This window comes from Engystomops pustulosus, chromosome 4 (genome assembly GCF_040894005.1).
Source record: "Engystomops pustulosus chromosome 4, aEngPut4.maternal, whole genome shotgun sequence".
In the NCBI taxonomy this organism is placed as follows: Eukaryota; Metazoa; Chordata; class Amphibia; order Anura; family Leptodactylidae; genus Engystomops; species Engystomops pustulosus.
The window spans coordinates 140,898,374-140,919,297 of record NC_092414.1 but is presented as its reverse complement, the minus strand read 5'-3'; the positions used below and the strand labels follow the sequence as shown (position 1 = coordinate 140,919,297).

General features: G+C 42.7%; 1 protein-coding gene across 5 annotated transcripts in view; it reads right to left on the bottom strand.

Moving 5' to 3' along the window:
* The window catches only part of VPS13C (vacuolar protein sorting 13 homolog C), a 228,727-nt gene that overhangs the window by 130,046 nt on the left and 77,757 nt on the right, over window positions 1-20,924 (bottom strand). For all 5 annotated transcript variants that reach the window (XM_072147788.1, XM_072147784.1, XM_072147785.1 and 2 more), the window contains 8 exons: window positions 15,253-15,445; window positions 11,230-11,344; window positions 10,602-10,738; window positions 6,819-6,945; window positions 6,388-6,505; window positions 5,202-5,337; window positions 1,147-1,240; window positions 586-746 (listed from right to left, as the gene is read on the bottom strand). In XM_072147788.1, the coding sequence (XP_072003889.1) occupies window positions 586-746; window positions 1,147-1,240; window positions 5,202-5,337; window positions 6,388-6,505; window positions 6,819-6,945; window positions 10,602-10,738; window positions 11,230-11,344; window positions 15,253-15,445 (1,081 nt within the window). The remainder of the gene's footprint in view (window positions 1-585; window positions 747-1,146; window positions 1,241-5,201; window positions 5,338-6,387; window positions 6,506-6,818; window positions 6,946-10,601; window positions 10,739-11,229; window positions 11,345-15,252; window positions 15,446-20,924) is intronic.

Sequence of the window (20,924 nt, the reverse complement as noted above, 5' to 3'; positions counted from 1 at the left end):
CACAGTATAAACATATATACACAGTATAAACATATATACACAGTATATACACATATATACACAGTATATACACATATATACACAGTATATACACAAATATACACACGCGGCGGGTGCTTGTTCTAGCAAGGGGTGGGGGGGTTGAGCGGGGTTGCTTGTTTGGGCGGGGGTTGGTAGCTCGGCCATGCTGCATGCGGGGGGGATGGGCGGGCCAGGAGGCGGTCGCCTGTGCTGGGGGGGCGGGCGGAGAGGCGAGCGCAGTGTCACCTGTGCCGGGGCGGGCTGGGAGGCGGTGTCACCAGTGCCGGGGCGGGGAGGGAGGCGGTGTCAACTGTGAGGGGGGATGGTGGGCCTTGAGGCGGAGTTACTGTCACTCGTGCCAATGGGGGCGGGCAGCTCCTCCATGCAGCGCGATGCAGCGGGCATCTCAGGAGGGAGGAGGGGGGACGCGGGCGCGCAGGGGGTGCGATCTGGTGGGGGCCCCAAGGGGGGGGCAACATAGTGGGGGCCCCGGGGCTCGAGCCCCGGGAGCCCCGCCTATAATCCGGCCCTGATTATATGCACCTCGTTCTGCTCTAAACCTACTTCTTTTATCTCAAAGTTGAGTTGAAGATCAGTGAGTTCCTCAAGTTTGGTTTCTTCAGCTGTAGAAGACCTATCACTTGCTCTGGTAACGTTGCGGATTGGTTTAGTTTTTACTGGCAAAGAGGCATCAGATGTTGTATCAAAGAATTCTTCATCAGAGTCTAAATGAAAACAAGAAATAATTAAAAAAAAAAAATCTTTTAAGTACTTTCAGATCCAGAAAGAAAAAGGTTTTGTTCCTGGACTCACTTTATTCTATCTGTATTTACTTAGAAAGTAGAACCAAATAATCTTTGAGATCAACATTCTTGGGATCGGTAAGGAGCCCCACCAATCAAAATGTTTCTCGCAAGACAAATCTCCTATAACGGAGAGGGTAGTGGTTGAAACAGGATAAGCAGTGCTTGGACTACAGAGGACACAGTTTGTGCACTAACTGCCTAAATAGCATACTGATTAGAATGGGAATATCTCAGTTCCTGGACAGAAAAAGTTATTTTTTAAATCATAGTACACATCTCTATAGTACAATAATGTTTAGAGAAACAATTCCACTCTTACCAGATGAGGATTCTTCTGACAAAAACAATGATTTCTCAAAATCTCTTTTAAAGAGTTTTTCTGGTCTGCTCGTCAACATTGTGACATAAGGAAGCTGCAAAGAGAGAGCAAAAGAATATATATATATATATATACATATATATTAGATGTATATTAGATATATCAATAAAATGTAAAACTGATTATTAGCTTTGATTAACCAAAGATGGCCCTCGTAGAATTGGTTGAAAATGTAAAAAACCAAGCTAGAAAAATGTTATCTTAATTATCTTAAAGGATATCAGTTCTTATGTTTTCAGTAATAAAGTTGTACTTTTACAGAGCATACATTATGTTTGTATTAATTTCAGCAGTTTGAGTTGATCAGTTTTCTGTTCTGTATCCACTGACAGCTGAGAGATAAAGGAACTATAAAGGAATGTTTCTCCGCAGAACTCTGGAGCGAATGAAATATTTAATTGGTATGAAAATAGTTCATTCTTAGCCTCCTAGTAAGAGATAAGGATAGGAGGCAGAAGGACAGGAAAAGAAGGCAGAAAGAAGCTGTTCTCCGGAATAGTATAGTATTAAGTTTGTTAACACAAATTTAGTACAAAACATTCCAATCCGCCCCCCCACCCCAAGCGAGTACTATGTTTGCACTGGATATAGCTAACCAACTGCAATCTCCTAATAACATATGTGTGAGAGATTTTCTTTTATAACAGGAGCTCTCAACACGGAGTTTGATATATTGCGAAATGCAGACTAAAGCTGCATTCACACGGACATGTATTTCTGCAGTCCTGTATCTACAGGCTGTATTTCTGTATAAATACGAGACGTTTTTCATCCGTATGCAGCACGTATATTTTATACATGCCCATAGACTTTTAGGGCATACAGAACTGAAATACGGGAGAAAATAGGACATGCTCTATATTTTTATACGGCCAGTATACGGTACGTACACTCCAGTGTCAAAAACGGCAATATAAATGGTTGAACGTATTGTCCATTGAAATGAATGTGGCCGTATGTAACCTGTAAAAAAACGGTACGTATACGGCCGTTTTTATACGTCCGTGTGAATGTAGCCTTACACAGTACAGCTAAAATATGTAGTGTGTAATGTAGAGGGTCATGGTATTACAACACTACGTCTCAATATTGCATTTCTTAAGGTCTTCAACTATCAAACATTCTTTCTCTTATCAACGAAAAAGATGGCCAGTCCGGTGTGTCAAGTCATGGGCCCAACAGCAATTCAAATTTTTTGAGGGCGTTTCTTTTCTGATAAACAAAGTTACAAGTTAACTCTTGTAATAAACTCTGACCCACATGGGGGGATTTATATCCTTCCAGTGCAATGCGATGGAATGGCAAGCTTGTGACCCTCTTGTATATAGTAGGTTTTCCCACAAACTAAAGCGCGGCACTCTGCAATTTCCATCAGCTCCATAGAGATTAATGGAGCAGAATGGTCATGCTCAGCCGTCTGCTCCATTAGTCCGACAGAGCGGCGAGGTCCAATAGACCCCTCGTTTTTGCGATCTGTGGGGGTCTCAGCACTGAGACACCCTGTGATCAGCAAGTTGGTCCCTGTCCTGTGGCCTAACTTTAGTTTGTGGGAAAACCCCTTTAAAGATCAGCAATACACCCTAAAATGTACATCAGAGGTACTCCTGGAGCATTAATCGTATAAACCCTATCAATTAGCATGGGGACTTCCTCCCAATACCTACGGAGCTTAGGGCAGTTCCACATTAAGTGAATAATGTCTGCATTAGCCACATAACATCTGGGACATCTATCATCTCTCCTACACCCCATCTTGAACAACCTTCATGGAGTAAAGTATACCCTGTGGAAGAGGTAAAGATTGTGCCTCAATGACCTAGACCTTAGGGAGAGAGTGCAAAGCATACTGCCACTGATTATCTGTTATCTCCCCAATATACACTCACTGGCCACTTTATTAGGTACACCATGCTAGTAACGGGTTGGACCCCCTTTTGCCTTCAGAACTGCTTCAATTCTTCGTGGCATAGATTCAACAGGGTGCTGGAAGCATTATTCAGAGATTTTGGTCCATATTGACATGATGGTATCACCCAGTTGCCGCAGATTTGTCGGCTGCACATCCATAATGCGAATCTCCCGTTCCACCACATCCCAAAGATGCACTATTGGATTGAGATCTGGTGACTGTGGAGGCCATTTGAGTACAGTGAACTCATTGTCATGTTCAAGAAACCAGACTGAGATGATTCCAGCTTTATGACATGGCACATTATCCTGCTGAAAGTAGCCATCAGATGTTGTGTACATTGTGGTCATAAAGGGATGGACATGGTCAGCAACAATACTCAGGTAGGCTGTGGCGTTGCAACGGTGCTCAATTGGTACCAAGGGGCCCAAAGAGTGCCAAGAAAATATTCCCCACACCATGACACCACCACCAGCCTGAACTGTTGATACAAGGCAGGATGGATCCATGCTTTCATGATGTTGACGCCAAATTCTGACCCTACCATGCGAATGTCGCAGCAGAAATCGAGACTCATCAGACCAGGCAACGTTTTTCCAATCTTCTACTGTCCAATTTCGATGAGCTTGTGCAAATTGTAGCCTCAGTTTCCTGTTCTTAGCTGAAAGGAGTGGCACCCGGTGTGGTCTTCTGCTGCTGTAGCCCATCTGCCTCAAAGTTCGACGTACTGTGCGTTCAGAGATGCTCTTCTGCCTACCTTGGTTGTAACGGGTGGCGATTTGAGTCACTGTTGCCTTTCTATCAGCTCGAACCAGTCTGCCCATTCTCCTCTGACCTCTGGCAGGCATCAACAAGGCATTTCCGCCCACAGAACTGCCGCTCACTGGATGTTTTTTCTTTTTCGGACCATTCTCTGTAAACCCTAGAGATGGTTGTGCGTGAAAATCCCAGTAGATCAGCAGTTTCTGAAATACTCAGACCAGCCCTTCTGGCACCAACAACCATGCCATGTTCAAAGGCACTCAAATCACCTTTCTTCCCCATACTGATGCTAGGTTTGAACTGCAGGAGATTGTCTTGACCATGTCTACATGCCTAAATGCACTGAGTTGCCGCCATGTGATTGGCTGATTAGAAATTAAGTGTTATGGAGCAGTTGGACAGGTGTACCTAATAAAGTGGCTGGTGAGTGTATGTTACCCATTTAGCACAGACTTTCAATGGATATTTAATAAAGATATATTTCTCCAAAGTGGGACTAGTGCCATGAGATGATCCCCCTGGTGTCTCCTACTGTGTTAACCATGTGTAATAATTGGTTATTAGCAGCCTGCTTAACTGGGATTGTACGTTCTTGCAGTGTAATCGCATGACGAAGTTGGAAAAATTGATAAATTGTCAAATTGTTCAAATGTCTTCAATACATCAAAAAGATTGTCCATGTATTTTACTCCCCTACTAATAGTATAAAGTTTACTATTTTCACATCATGCACTATTTATTTCAGCAATCAAAGGTTTAGTTACTGAGGTAACACAAAAATTCTACAGGTTCTAATTGCCAGAGAGAAGGGATCCATCTTTCTGCTCACTCTGTAGCAAGGAAGGCATCATGTGATACTGCTCTATGTAGCTAGCAGGAGAGCCTCGTATCTGCAGCTGGATAGATGCAGAAGTCCCATGCCAATAGTGGGGTTGAAGGGCTCTCCTGTCCCAGATCAGTCAGTCAGTCTAACCCTCCCAACTAGCCTTTGCTCTTCAGATGCTACACAGGAAGGAAGCTGTCAACCCTTAGCACAGAGTGTACAATTCATGTTACTGTTTCACTGCCAGTTTCCACTACTTATTGCATGCTGATCCATGTGATGAAAGCTGCCAGGCTAGTCACTATATAGATTCTGTATTTACACTATGCAAAGCTCAGTGGATTTACTTGTAGAAGTCTTACTGTATGTACTGATAAGTTACTTGACGAGAGAACACAAATTATCATGAGAAGTTGTTGACTCATCCTTAAATATGTTAGAAAAAAACCTCTACAATTAGCCAACACTAATCTCAACCTTATATAGAATATACTTGTGTACCTTTTTCTCCTTTTCAGTTGGGGTAGTTGTTGGCGTCTGGGGAAAGGGAATACTGTTAACCAGTTCAAACACTCCTTGGATTTTATAGTTTGAGATCTTCAGACGCAACAATGGTAACTCTCCAGACACCTTAAATCTAGGGACACAGAGAAAGAGCTTCAAGCAACCTACTATAACACACATCTATTTTCTCAAGAAATAGAATAAGGCTAAACAAGACAATATGTTATTGTGCTGGTCTTTGGCATTTGTGCCCAGAAACCATGGCTTCCTTGGACCCAAGGGAGGTCACTTGTTGCTTCAGCGGCCCCTCATGCCCAAGGGTTTTTTTTTTCCAGAATTCCTGGAAAAACCCTTTCATTTTATTTACGGTAACATCGGGGAAAACCTTTATGAGTCAGAAAAAGAAAAGACTTCCCTGTAAATAAATTAGAGGCCAAGATCTCTCAAAGTACCAAATTATGACAGGACAAGGTTAGAAGAGCCAGTCCTGTCATGCTAACAACTTATCACTTATGAGGTTCTGCAGCAGCTAAGGTTTACATTGTGACGTCCTTCAGCAGCTGAAGTGTGTATTCTGCAGCAGCTGGGTTGTACATTATAAGGTTCTGCAGCAGCTGAGGTGTGCATTAAGAGGTTGGGCAGCAGCTTAGGCATGCATTCTGCAGCAACTGAGATGTGTTTGAAGTTCTGCAGCATCTTGTGTATCATGAGGTTCCACAGCAGCTGTAGTGTGTATTGTGATGTTCTGCAGCACATGAGGTGTGTATTTATATAGTTCTGTAGAAGGTGAGGTGTGCATTATGATGCTGTGCAGCAGCTGAGGCATGTATTAAGAGGTTATGCAGCAGCTTAGGTGTGTATTAGGATGCACTGTGGAAGATGAGGTGTCCGTTGTGATGTTCAGCAGGAACAACTGTGCATTATGATGTTAAGCAGCAACTGAGCTTTCTATTATGAGGTTCTGCAGCAACTGAGATGGAAATGATGTGTTCTAGATTGTGTTGTGATTTGATAGCGCTATAGAAATAGCTCTGAGGCCCACATCTATCTTGAAAACAGAGTGCTGTAGCGTATAGAAGGGCAGTAACACATAAGGATAAAGTACAGTACTTTCCAACTTGAGCATATAGTTGGGGAGACTGCAGTAAATGGATTTTAAAAATGTCATCAGATATTCCCGTACTTGGGCATTCGACTGTCCCGTTCAACCATGGCCTTTGAAAGTTCAACATCAATATCTAGAGGCTGCAAAATGTGAAGAGATGAGGTGTTCAGCCCTCGAGCAGTTTTCCAGTCTTGACCTTTAAAAAAAAAAATGGAAATGACAGTATGATGAATATCACATCATTTAGTTTATATTATTTTTCATTATTATCAGTACTGTTATTTTATTTATTATTTTTATTTGATATTTTAACATTTTTTCATTCCCTTTCTTTACATAAAAACCAAATACATGTATTCCTGACATCACTCCTGCCACGAAGCGTAACAGAGATCCTGTTCGAAATTAGAAAGCAAATGTTCAAGAATTAAACTCAAAAGCCATCAATTGTTCAAATGTAAATATCATTTGCCACTAAAAGGGAATACATAACAAAAACTGCAGGATACCTGGTTTGCTGAAGAGCATTTGCACTTTTTTTAGTTTCACATGAAATTTATCATAGGCTTTATCCATGAGCTCCTCCAAAGAAGAAGAGCCAGCAGCGGGGAGGGTGCCTTGGTTAATGCTATTTAGCTGAAAAAAAAGGGATGGTTACTTAAATATGCATCAGTAAGTTAATTGAGGAAAAGGCAACATTAATTTTACTGTAATTGGTTAATATAGTAACTTCAAAGAAATTCCTCCCATCGGAGGTTAGCATTCTTTTAGCATTTATTGTAATCCTAAAAATGAAATAAATATGAATATCAACTATTCAACTATCACTCTGTTAAAGCATTTTATGGCCCTACTTTTTCCAGTTATGTTTATTACCATCAAAATCAAGCATGATAAATCAGGGGCAATTACGCATAGATCCAGGCACCGTGACTGTGGTAATCTTATATTTGTTATCCATGCACTCCATCTTCCAGAATCAAAAAAATGTTAATGAGCCTGAGGAACTCTGGGGGTGTTTCCAGAGCCACTCAGTGATGTCTTTTCACAGGCTATTACAATGAGGGGTGATCTACTCTGCTCATTGTAATAAGGAATGAAAAAACATCCCTGAGGGGCTCTGGAAAAATCCAACAAAGCCCCTCAAACTCATTAGCATAATTTAGAAAAATGTTATTTAAAAAGGAAAGAGGCCATTAATAACAAATATAAGAAGATTACCACAGTGAGTAAGCGTCCCTGGGTTAAGGATTTTTATGGTAGATTTTCTTTAAACGTTCATTATGACATAGAAGTAATAGACAACATAGTTGTAGTCGTTTCCTGATTGGACGCTAGAGCTGTCACTCAAAGTGGCTAGAAGGTATAAACAGCAAATAGTCCTGGGAATGGGGGGATTTTTTAAGTCATGTAGTCATTGTGATCATTATCTTCAAGTGTGTTAAAACTACTCCTCGTGTCCTTGTTGTACAATATTTTTCGGACTATAAGGCGCACCGGAGTATAAGGCACACCATCAGTAAATGCCTGCTAAAACGTCTAGGTTCATATATAAGGCGCACTGGATTATAAGGCACTCTTGATTATAAGGATGAATGACCATCAGGTGGCAGACTTGTGCACAGTTCAAGGCAGCTGTTGTCTGTCAGGACAGTTCATATATAAGGCGCGCTGGACTATCACAGGATTTTTTGTGCGCTTTATAATCCGAAAAATATGGTTACAAGTTTTAAGTGGATAAGGGCATATGCACTTTTGAATTGCACTTTGAAATGCAATTTAAAGGCAGCAGCAAGGTGCTCGGCCTGACTGCATTGTGTGAACACTTCACTTACATTGCCACAACACTGTCTGCATAAACGTTATGTTAATGCACTGACATAATGCAATCCGGCAAAGCTCTTCTCTGCCGCCTTTGAATTGCCTTTCAAAATGCAACTCAAACGCTACATGCGAATGTGTCCTAAATCTTCTGAGAAAATCCCTTTAACTACAATTATGTAATATGCTCCTTTTACTTAACATGTGTACTTCCCAGCTGTGACAAGATAATAATTAAGTGTGTAAGCCTTCATTGGAGTTTTAAAAGAATAACAGGGATTTATTAAACTTACCAAAAAGGGTATTGAAATATAGAAAAGGTCACAGCTAAAGATCAGATTAATCTTAAAAGTTCATATTCCGCAATACTGCATTAAGAAAACCTGACAAAAATAATTTAACTAGAATTTACTAAACGGGATAATTATTTTACTTAGCAATAATTACTAAATTTCTAGAGAATTATTTTATTAAAAATGACTATGAGAAGTATTCATAGATGCTGCTACATACCGCAAATACTAGTGTATAAGCCGAGTTTTTCAGCACAAAAAAATGTGCTGAAAAACCTCACTTCGGCTTATACACGAGTCAAGAAAAAATAAAAAACGTAATACTCACCCTCCGGTGTCCCAATCTTCAGCGCGGGTCCCGATCTTTAGCGCGAGGCTCCCGATCCTCGGGCGCACAAAAAGATGCAGCGGTGTCGCGGCTGATGATGTCATGAGCCGCGACACCTTGGTATCATAGTGCGCGCCCGCTGGCAGATCGCATGGACGCGATCTGCCGGCTACAGAAGAAAGAAGAGAGAAGAGGAGATGCAGCCGCCGCCTGGTACCGCACCGAGGATCGGGAGCCTCGCGCTGAAGATCGGGACCCGCGCCAACGATCCAGCCACTGGAGGGTGAGTATTAAGTTTTTTATTTTTTTATATGCTTGGCAGGGGGCAGGCTGTATACCACATGGGGGCAGGCTGTATACCACATGGGGGCAGGCTGTATACCACATGGGGGCAGGCTGTATACCACATGGGGGCAGGCTGTATACCACATGGGGGCAGGCTGTATACCACATGGGGGCAGGCTGTATACCACATGGGGGCAGGCTGTATACCACATGGGGGCTGGCTGTATACCACATGGGGGCTGGCTGTATACCACATGGGGGCTGGCTGTATACCACATGGGGGCTGGCTGTATACCACATGGGGGCTGGCTGTATACAACATGGGGGCTGGCTGTATACAACATGGGGGCTGGCTGTATACAACATGGGGGCTGGCTGTATACTACACCCTCGGCTTATACTACACCCTCGGCTTATACTCGAGTCAATAGGTTTTCCCAGTTTTTGGTGGTAAAATGAGGGGTCTCGGCTTATACTCGGGTCGGCTTATACTCGAGTATATATGGTAATTCAGCTACAAAAAGTGATTACATGATCATTTAAGAAATATTGAGTCTCTATAGTGAAAAGATATACAAAGTGTTAACCCAAAAATCATAATTTACAGAAATAGCCAAGACTTAAAGAGGTATTACAGGAATAAGCATAATTCATATACAAATGAGTCCTTAAATACAATAATTAGTTATTTAAAATTTAGCTCCCCTTAGCAGAAAAAAAAAAACGTGTATATATATGGCCTATATACGTTCCCCATAGACGGCAATGGGCGCATGACATGTCCCATCTTTTCCAGTCATAATATGGTACGGCGGACAACGGCAGTGTGAATGTAGCCTTTCTTTGTCCCTGATGCAGAGACACAGGACAGAAGATGGCCGCTGGTCACATGCCCTCCACCTGCCTGGGCAGGTCATGTGATCATCACTATGCTTGGCTGTAGTCGGTTGGTTGCAGTGCATCCAGTATGACCAGTGTTGTGGTGAGGTGTCATCTCAGTAAGGAAATGTGCAATGATGGTAGTTACACATAATTACTATGGTAACAGAGCAGGATAGCCTGTTACATCATCACTGGGAGCAGACCTTGAGAGGGAGGAGATGTTACTGAGAACTGAAGGATCGTGGGACTTCTAGTTGTAGAAGATGGCCATCTTGGATATAACTCCTCCTACTTTAGAAAGCCCATAAAAAATATATATTTAAACTCCATTTTGTGATTAATGACATTGAGTTTTGTTGTATTCATTAATTTATAGGATTATGACGTTTTGTACAAGACATTCATATTCCCGGAATATCCCTTCAATATTTGTTTATTTAACCTAAAGACAACTAGTAATGGAGAGACAGACAAATAAGGCAGATTGATCTAAATTTGGAGTTGACCTGTCTAAATTTAGATACAGATAAGGTTAACTCCACTGTATGTGTCATCAAAAAAGAAAGGATTAGATTATTTTTAGCAAACTAAGATTTTAATCGCCCAATGCAATCTGTGGCAAAATGTCATATCATGGATCAAATTTAATAAAATACATATTTTTTGTCCTTGATGTTTTGTACCTGTAAACTTCCAAAATCTACAATGATGAGGTCAGTCTTTTCATGATAGAAACCAGACTTTGGAATCAACAAGAAGGATGGTTGAAGATTTATCTGAAGGTCAAGAACTTTCCGGGTTTCAATCATATGTGCAAGACCTAGAATTAACACATAATTTATACTTTTATAAAGAGCAGTTAATTATTTATGAATAAAAGGCAAAGCAAAGGCGTTTTAAAGGTTGCTTCTAGGAATAAAAGTGTTTTTATCTAAATAATAAGGTAACCTTGTATCACATCTGCATTCAGCAGCTTCCTTGTGTTGAAATTGTGTTGTTATTTATAAAACAGATGAAACGCAACTTTACAGCAAAAAGCTGACCAATAACTCTGGAAATACAGTGATAAGGGAGAATTTCTACCTGATCGCCCTATTTGACCATACAAAGACAAGATAAAACCTTTTTAAAAAAAGCTGCGTGACAAGTCATTTCAATTGTGGTCTCATTGGTCAACAATCCACCAAATTCAGTATTTCTAAGAAATGAGTTATCTTTAAAAGAAATGTATATAAAATGACAATATGTAAAAGGTACCAAGGCACATAACAAGCACAGGATGATCGGTAGCTTGTAGGATTACAAAATTACCTGCAGCGGTTTTTTCTTTGATCTCTTCCAGTTTCATTAATGTAGCAGAAGTAAGCTGTTCTAAATCCATTCCCTTCTGTGTCCGGAAAAAGTCTGCTACAGCATTTATTGTTGCCTAACATAGAAAACACTATATGAATACACTTTTCATAAACTTGTCACTCCTTATAAATTTGTTCTGCTTTGTCCTATTATGCTTAAAGTACAACCTTTTAAAAGGTAGTAAGACATCCCATTACACATATGAAGTTATAGAGACAGGTACCCTGCTTTGGAACCCAAACTTCTTTATTCATTGGAGATCAATCTCTTACATAGCAAACAGAAGGGCAGTTTACACTACTCTCTCTTTACTTTGTTTTATAAACATAACACACAAAATAAAAGACACTTTACAGGGAGACTGGGGAAATGTATATAATCTACCACCGGGATTAAGGATTGTAAGCCAAGAACACTTGCATTCTGGTGTCTGCCCCCTCTGGCAGGATCTGTTTTTCTTTTAGCTTCTTAAAGGGAACCTGTCATCAGAAATTGGCCTAATAAACCACTACCAGTATGTTGTCAAGCAACTGAGCAGCTTCTGGATGATGTTTCTTTCATGGCCTGTTGTGGTATTTTTCCTTCCATTGTTTATTTTGGGATCTCATTTCAAAGTTGACTTTCTGGATGATAATAACAGTTCACCTTCAAAAAATTGTCAGTCTCTCTCCAATGCGCGGAATATTCGGGGTCAGTCCAAGTAGAAAAAGAGAGGCGATTCCAGCAATGAAAGGTTCCGTAGCAAATTAGGATAAAAATGGAAATGGTACAATAAGCAAATAATACCGGAAGTTCCACGTTCACCATAGACATACCTACAATGCAATCACATGATAAGCATTGCGTACTAGTGAGGTTTGTTTGATTTCGAGTTGGGATTGTAGCTCCCGATATTGATATGTTCTACTGTGCGTTATTTTATTGTAAGCGGCTTTGTGAGAAATTGATGGTATATATTAAGTGATGAGAGTCACAATTTATGAAATTTTTAATTTTGTATGTCTTGGACTTAACTTCAGATATGCGAGTCTGAGTCAGTATTATAAATTTGCATATTTTGCATCTAGATCCATTGCACCTACAGCTGCCTGACAAGGATAACCAAAGTTTTATATCTCCTGTGCCGTTCTCTGTAAATAATGTTTGTTATAACCTTTAGCCCAAAGACATTGTATTATTTGTTCTAAAGCTTTGTTAGATCTCTCTGTCGTTGAGCAGAATATCCTAGTTCTTAAGAATTCCCCTTTCAGTAAATTCATTTTTACATGAAAGGGGTAACAAAAAGTGGCATATAGAAGAGTGTTACCCGATACCGGTTTCCTGTAAATGTACGATTCTATTTTCATTTGTATAGTATCACCTACTAATAGGAGGTACAAAAAGGGAATTTCTTTTGGAGAAAATTGATAATTACATGTGTTGTTATTTAGGTATTTCACAAAGTGTTGGAATAATTTTGTGGAACCTTTCAATATAAGTATACAGTCGTCAATGTACCGACCATAAAATTCTATTTCTGCCTGATACGCATTGGAGTCATTGTATATTAAAGATTCTTCATAACACGTCATATGCAAATGTGGGCCAGATGTATTCCTTTTTCCTTTGACTGTATCCATATGTTTTAATACCTCAAATCTGTCCTTAATGTAACCAGGAGTTCTGTGGACAAATGGTTGCAAGAGTGTATCGAGCTAGAATGATAGTTGTTCCAGAAGCAAATTAACTCCAGAGATGATTGGTCTGAAAGTGGAAGGGAATGACTTCTTATGAGTTTTTGGAAAGGCATAGGTTTCAGGATGTTCTGGTAACAGAAATTCTTCAATTTTCTGATTGAATATGCCAAAGGTGACACCTTCTGATAAAATGTTTAACAGTTTGTCTTTGATCTCATTTGTTTGATTACCAGGAAGGCATTTATATGTAATGTGGTCAGTGAATATTTTCTTGATTTCTCTATAGTAGAGAACTGTATCGAAAACTACTATTGATCCTCATTTTATCTGTAATATAGTTTTTTTTTCCCAGTGTATTTAAAGCCTTATTCTCCTGGACAGTGAGATTGTTAACAGTATCTCTAGTTTGCAAATTTTTATCTAAGTTTAGATCTTCTTCCACTCTTCTCTAGAAAAAATCCAGAATTTCTGCACAGGAAATGAGTGGATTATAATAAGGTTTTTTGCTTGAACCGAAGTATCTGTGATTTGGTGTAAAGGCACTGTTGAACTTTGTTGCATTTCCAATAATTATACGACTGTGGTTTGTTCATAAAAATTCTGTATATCTGTACATATTCTTAAAAGTGTGGAAATAAAGAAGTTGTTTTTATCCGAATTTGCTACGGAACCTCACATTGCTGAAATCTCCTTACTAATTCTAATTCTTAAAATGCCCCTTTCAGTGTAATTGGTTCTGTGTTCAGGGACGCAAGATTGATAAGATCTTCTGAAGTCCGGCACATGATGTCAATCACATGGGTGAAGGTGTTCAGAGGCATGGAGAGCTCGACTTCAATGTTAAATTCTCCGCCTCTCTGACTCTATACATCTAACTTGCATCTAACTTAAAAGTTCATTTTCTGGATGATGCCACCAATCTGGGTCATAAAAGTAACATGATCTAGAAGCTGTTCAACTGCTTGACAACATACTGGTAGTGGTTTATTAGGCCAATTTCTGATGACAGGTTCCCTTTAAGCCCTTGTTTTTACAAAAAGTTTTCAAAATTATGCAAATGGGGGAATTATCGGCTATCACACCAGAAGCCCATGAGAGATTTCTGCGGGTGTGGGAGCCATGTATACTTTCAGGGAATCCCAGTAATATCAGACCCTCTTTAGAGGCTAGGCTCTTTTGATCATATAGATACGTACTTACTGATATGTTTGTAAAGTTTTGTTTGTTTTTATATTTGACTTTGTATTTGTCAATAAAGATTATTCAACATAAAAATGATTCAAATGGCCTTCATTCATTTGCATCATTTTTAAAATCTATTTTTTTCCTAAACACAAGAGATAAGAAGTGCAGATTATGACAGAGGGGGCAAACACCAGCATGTAAGTGTGCTCGGTTTACAATCCTTGATAGAGGCGGCAGACATCGCGTGTGGGTACATGGAGCCGGTAAGTATTTGCTGCATACTGCTTGCACCGATCGCGGGTGTTATCCCCGTGATCGCAATCGGCTTCAAAAAGATGGCGGCGCATGGACGTGAAGTCATCGGAGAGCGGCGATCAGTCGCCATGACAGCCTCGGGTCCCCGGGTCCTGGATTAACACATTCATTACAAAGTGAGATTTGCACATTTTAATGAATGAGGAGGAAAATCCCCATATACTGCCATACTGTGGTATGGCAGTATATGGTAGGATCGATCAGACAAACTAGGGTTAGTGTACCCTAGTTACCTAGTGTACCCTAATAAAGTAAAAATAAAAAAAGTTTTAAGAAAATTTAGATTTAAAAAAAACATAAAAATTTTAATCGCCATTCCATAGAACTGATATAAATAAACAGTAAAAATCATAAACACATTAGGTATCGCTGCGTCCGAAAATGCACAATCAAAATATAATAATGTTTTTTCACTGTGTTTAATCCTGTAACGGAAAATAGCGCTCAAAGTAGGAAATGGCACTTTTGTGAAATGAATTAATAAAAATAAAAATGTTAAACAAACAACAACTATAGCTAACCAATAAAACTATATTTACACTATTGGAGCACAGAGGCCCCTTCATCAGACAAGTGTACAAATGTATAACTGGATAAGACTAAATTTTAGAAATGTCGTTCCAAGATAATGAAGATATGAGTCCTTTACAACTTTTGTATTGTTACAAACATTTAACATTAGCTGAATCCCCAGCCCCAATTAATATCCATGCTAAGCACTTGTTGACCACATGCACTGCCACATTATTGACTATGTAGTTCAGTGTTGCTAAACAGAAATCCTGAAAAGGTAAGGTAAACTTACAGCATCATAAATAATCTCCACAGGCTGAGACTGTACTACTAGGACTTGATCTGCAGGACGGTCTTCAGGGTTGGTTTCAAACTGGATCTTGAGGAGGGATGATTCGCTAGAACCAATCGTACTTACAAGAGATGGAATGATATTATTCTGTTTGAGACCTGTTACGTACCAGTGGTCCAGTTTTGCTTCAACTCTGAAATTTCAAAAGCAGAATGCACTAGATAAATATATGTATATAACCACTTGTTAGAAAGGAGTTCATGCTTTTTTAACAGTTACTTTTCATATATATTTATAACGAATAGGAGAATGTATGATTCAAGGGGTTGGCTACTTTACCTCATGTGTTTTGTAATGTGTGTGTAAGTGTAGGGGGTAAGATATTAGGTAAGTTAAGTGATCACATAACCCTCCATCTGCAGCCATTTATGGACAGTAATCTCTGGCTGATAAAGTAGGCTGACTGAGCTAATACCTTGGAATACATCAGTATTGCAGTGTATTATCATGAACAAGAAATCACATGATTGCTTGTTCATGTCCCATGGTGGAACGAATAAGAGCGTTAAAAAAAAAAAAATTTAAAAATAAAATAAAAATTACCCCTTATCACCGACGCTAGTTTTCAGCTCAATGACCTGACTTGATTTTTCGAATCTGACATGTCTCACGATAATTGGTTATAACTAGAGATGAGCGAACACTAAAATGCTCGGGTACTCGTTATTCGAGACGAACTTTTCCCGATGCTCGAGTGCTCGTCTCGAATAACGAACCCCATTGAAGTCAATGGGAGACTCGAGCATTTTTCAAGGGGACCAAGGCTCTGCACAGGGAAGCTTGGCCAAACACCTGGGAACCTCAGAAAAGGATGGAAACACCACGGAAATGGACAGGAAACAGCAGGGGCAGCATGCATGGATGCCTCTGAGGCTGCTTAAACGCACCATTATGCCAAAATTATGGGCAACAGCATGGCCATGACAGAGTGACAGAATGAAGCTAGATAGTATCTAAAACATGCAATAATTGACCCTGACACTATAGGGGACGGCATGCAGAGGCAGCGGCAGCAGGCTAGAGAGTGTCATGGCGACATACCCTAAATGGACTCAGGCTTCAAACCAATGGGTGGCAGAGAGGAACCAAAGGAGGTGAGCAAGAAGTGCTCAAATAATATCGGTACATGATAAAAGTTTGCCAGTATATTTTGTGGATTACACAGCAGGGTGGCGACAAAGTTAACATGGAAGCCATGAAAACAACCCAAAATTCTGCCTGACACAGCTCGTTTGATAAGGGGACCATGTATGGAGGCAGTGAACTAGTAGTAGATTAAAGGTGCTGCAGTTAAAACTATGTTAGTTGGATCTTGGCATGGAGCTGGCGCTCCGCTGCCAGACGAGCTTTCGCCAATCCAAGCCCCTGTCTCTAGGCTACTCCCCAAACAGCACTTTTGTATAAGATCAAGTGTAGTAGCGTTCTTATAAGTTTAGGATATGCCGGGTGAGGGGAATGTAAACAGATGCGCAAGAAGCGCATGATGCGCATGGAGCTGGCGCTCCGCTGCCAGGCGAGCTTTCGCAAATCCAAGCCCCTGTCTCTAGGCTACTCCCCAAACAGCACTTTTGTATAAGATCAAGTGTAGTAGCGTTCTTATAAGTTTAGGATATGGCGGGTGAGGGGAATGTAAACAGATGCGCAAGAAGCGCTGAAATAATATCCCTAAATGGTAAAAGTTTGCAAGTATATTTTGTGGATTACACAGCAGGGTGGCGACAAAGTTAACAACTTTGATGTGGAATGCCCTGTAATAGCTCTTGGGCGGTGTGCCTTTTATCGCCTAGGCTCAGCAGTTTCAGCACCGCCTGCTGTCGCTTAGCGACGGCACTGCTGCTGTGCCTAGAGCTACCGACTGATGGCGCCATGCCCACGGATGGTAATTCGGAGGAGGAGGAGGTGGAGGAGGGGTGGGAGGAGGTATAGTAGGCCTTTGAGACCTGGACCGAGGTAGGCCCCGCAATTCTCTGCGTCGGCAGTATATGACCAGCCCCAGGGTCAGACTCGGTCCCAGCCTGCACCAAGTTAAGTGTAGTAGCGTTCTTATAAGTTTGGGATATGGCGGGTTAGGGGAATGTAAACAGATGCGCAAGAAGCGCATGATGCGCATGGAGCTGGCGTTCCGCTGCCAGGCGAGCTTTCGCCAATCCAAGCCCCTGTCTCTAGGCTACTCCCCAAACAGCACTTCTAAGAACCTTTTGTATAAGATCAAGTGTAGTAGCGTTCTTATAAGTTTAGGATATGCCGGGTGAGGGGAATGTAAACAGATGCGCAAGAAGCGCTGAAATAATATCCCTAAATGGTAAAAGTTTGCCAGTATATTTTGTGGATAACACAGCAGGGTGGCGACAAAGTTAACAACTTTGATGTGGAATCCATGAAAACAACCCAAATTTCTGCCTGACACACCTCGTTTGATAAAGGGACGATGTATGGAGGCAGCTATATGGACGACTTTTGGAGGTAGCAATGGAGACAACGTGTGGAGGCTGCTATGGAGACAATTTAATTTGGATAGTGCCTGTATGTGGCAGTCCCAAACATTTTTCAAACCAGAGGAGCAGGTAGGTGGCCCTCCAGTAAAATGGAATAGATTGAGTGCCTGTATGTGGCAGTCCCAAAAATTCTTCAAACCAGAGGAGCAGGTAGGTGGCCCTCCAGTAAAATGGAATAGATTGAGTGCCTGTATGTGGCAGTCCCAAAAATTGTTCAAACCAGAGGAGCAGGTAGGTGGCCCTCCAGTAAAATGGAATAGATTGAGTGCCTGTATGTGGCAGTCCCAAAAATTCTTCAAACCAGAGGAGCAGGTAGGTGGCCCTCCAGTAAAATGGAATAGATTGAGTGCCTGTATGTGGCAGTCCCAAAAATTCTTCAAACCAGAGGAGCAGGTAGGTGGCCCTCCAGTAAAATGGAATAGATTGAGTGCCTGTATGTGGCAGTCCCAAAAATTGTTCAAACCAGAGGACCGGGTAGGTGGCCCTCCAGAAAAATGGAATAGATTGAGTGCCTGTATGTGGCACTCACAAAAATTGTTTCAAACAGAGGACCGGGTAGGTGGCCCTCCAGAAAAATTAAATGCATGAAGTATAGCAAGAGCCAGTGGGCCCTGTCAAAAAATAGCCATTTTCCTCTGCTTTACTGTACAAAGAGGAGGAGAAGGAGGAAAATGAGGAGGAGGAGGAGGAGTGGATCAATTATTCAGGTTGAGCTTCCTTCACCTGGTGGAGATTGGAAATTCTGAGAAATCCAGCCTTTATTCATTTTAATAAGCGTCAGCCTGTCAGCGCTGTCAGTCGACAGGCGTGTACGCTTATCGGTGATGATGCCACCAGCTGCACTGAAAACCCGCTCGGACAAGACGCTAGCGGCAGGGCAGGCAAGAACCTCCAAGGCGTACAGCGCCAGTTCGTGCCACATGTCCAGCTTTGAAACCCAGTAGTTGTAGGGAGCTGTGTGATCATTTAGGACGATGGTATGGTCAGCTACGTACTCCCTCACCATCTTTCTGTAAAGATCAGCCCTACTCTGCCGAGACTGGGGACAGGTGACAGTGTCTTGCTGGGGTGACATAAAGCTGGCAAAAGCCTTGTAAAGCGTACCCTTGCCAGTGCTGGACAAGCTGCCTGCTCGCCTACTCTCCCTCGCTACTTGTCCCGCAGAACTACGCACTCTGCCGCTAGCGCTGTCAGAAGGGAAATACTGTTTCAGCTTGTGCACCAGGGCCTGCTGGTATTCATGCATTCTCACACTCCTTTCCTCTGCAGGGATGAGAGTGGCAAGATTTTGCTTGTACCGTGGGTCCAGGAGAGTGAACACCCAGTAATCGGTGCTGGAATAAATTCTTTGAACGCGAGGGTCACGGGATAGGCAGCCTAGCATGAAATCTGCCATATGCGCCAGAGTACCAACGCGTAAGAATTCACTCCCCTCACTGGCCTGACTGTCCATTTCCTCCTCCTCCAACTCCTCCAACTCCTCTTCTTCTGCCCATACACGCTGAACAGTGAAGGACTCAACAATGGTCCCCTCTTGTGTCTCGCCAACATTCTCCTCCTCTTCCTCCTCATCCTCCTCCACCTCCACCTCCTCCGATATGCGCTGAGAAACAGACCTCAGGGTGCTTTGGCTATCAACAAGGGAATATTCTTCCCCCGTCTCTTGTGACGAGCGCAAAGCTTCCGACTTCATGCTGACCAGAGAGTTTTTCAACAGGCCAAGCAGCGGGATGGTGAGGCTGATGATGGCGGCATCGCCACTGACCATCTGTGTTGACTCCTCAAAGTTACTCAGCACCTGACAGATATCAGACATCCACGTCCACTCCTCATTGTAGACTTGAGGAAGCTGACTGACCTGACTACCAGTTCTGGTGGAAGTTGACATCTGGCAGTCTACAATCGCTCTGCGCTGCTGGTAAACTCTGGATAACATGGTCAGTGTTGAATTCCACCTCGTGGGCACGTCGCACAACAGTCGGTGAGCGGGCAGTTGGAGGCGGCGCTGCGCTGCCCTGAGAGTGGCAGCATCTGGGCTGGACTTCCTGAAATGCGCACAGATGCGGCGCACCTTCGTGAGCAAATCAGACAGATTGGGGTATGTCTTGAGGAAACGCTGCACTATCAGATTTAACACATGGGCCAGGCATGGCACATGTGTCAGTCTGCCGAGTTGCAGAGCCGCCACCAGGTTACGGCCGTTGTCACACACAACCATTCCCGGCTTGAGGTTCAGCGGTGCCAGCCACAGATCAGTCTGCGCCGTGATGCCCTGTAATAGCTCTTGGGCGGTGTGCCTTTTGTCGCCTAGGCTCAGCAGTTTGAGCACCGCCTGCTGTCGCTTAGCGACGGCACTGCTGCTGTGCCTAGAGCTACCGACTGATGGCGCCGTGCCCACGGATGGTAGTTCGGAGGAGGAGGTGGAGGAGGGGTGGGAGGAGGAGGAGGCATAGTAGGCCTGAAACACCTGGACCGAGGTAGGCCCCGCAATCCTCGGCGTCGGCAGTATATGAGCAGCCCCAGGGTCAGTCTCGGTCCCAGCCTCCACCAAGTTAACCCAATGTGCCGTCAGCGATATATAGTGGCCCTGCCCGGCAGCACTCGTCCACGTGTCCGTGGTCAGGTGGACCTTGTCAGAAACGGCGTTGGTCAGGGCACGGATGATGTTGTCTGACACGTGCTGGTGCAGGGCTGGGACGGCACATCGGGAAAAGTAGTGGCGGCTGGGGACCGAATACCGAGGGGCGGCCGCCGCCATGAGGTTGCGAAAGGCCTCGGTCTCTACTAGCCTATAGGGCAGCATCTCCAGGCTAAGCAATCTGGAGATGTGCACATTAAGGGCTTGGGCGTGCGGGTGGGTTGCACTATATTTGCGTTTCCGCTCCAGCGTCTGGGGTATGGAGAGCTGAACGCTGGTGGATGCTGTGGAGGATCGTGGAGGCGACGATGGGGTTTTTGGGCCAGGGTCCTGGGCAGGGGGCTGACTAGCAGCTGACACAGGGGAAGGAGCAGTGGTGTGCACGGCCGGAGGTGAACGGGCTTGTTGCCACTGAGTGGGGTGCTTAGCATTCATATGCCTGCGCATACTGGTGGTAGTTAAGCTAGTAGTGGTGGAAC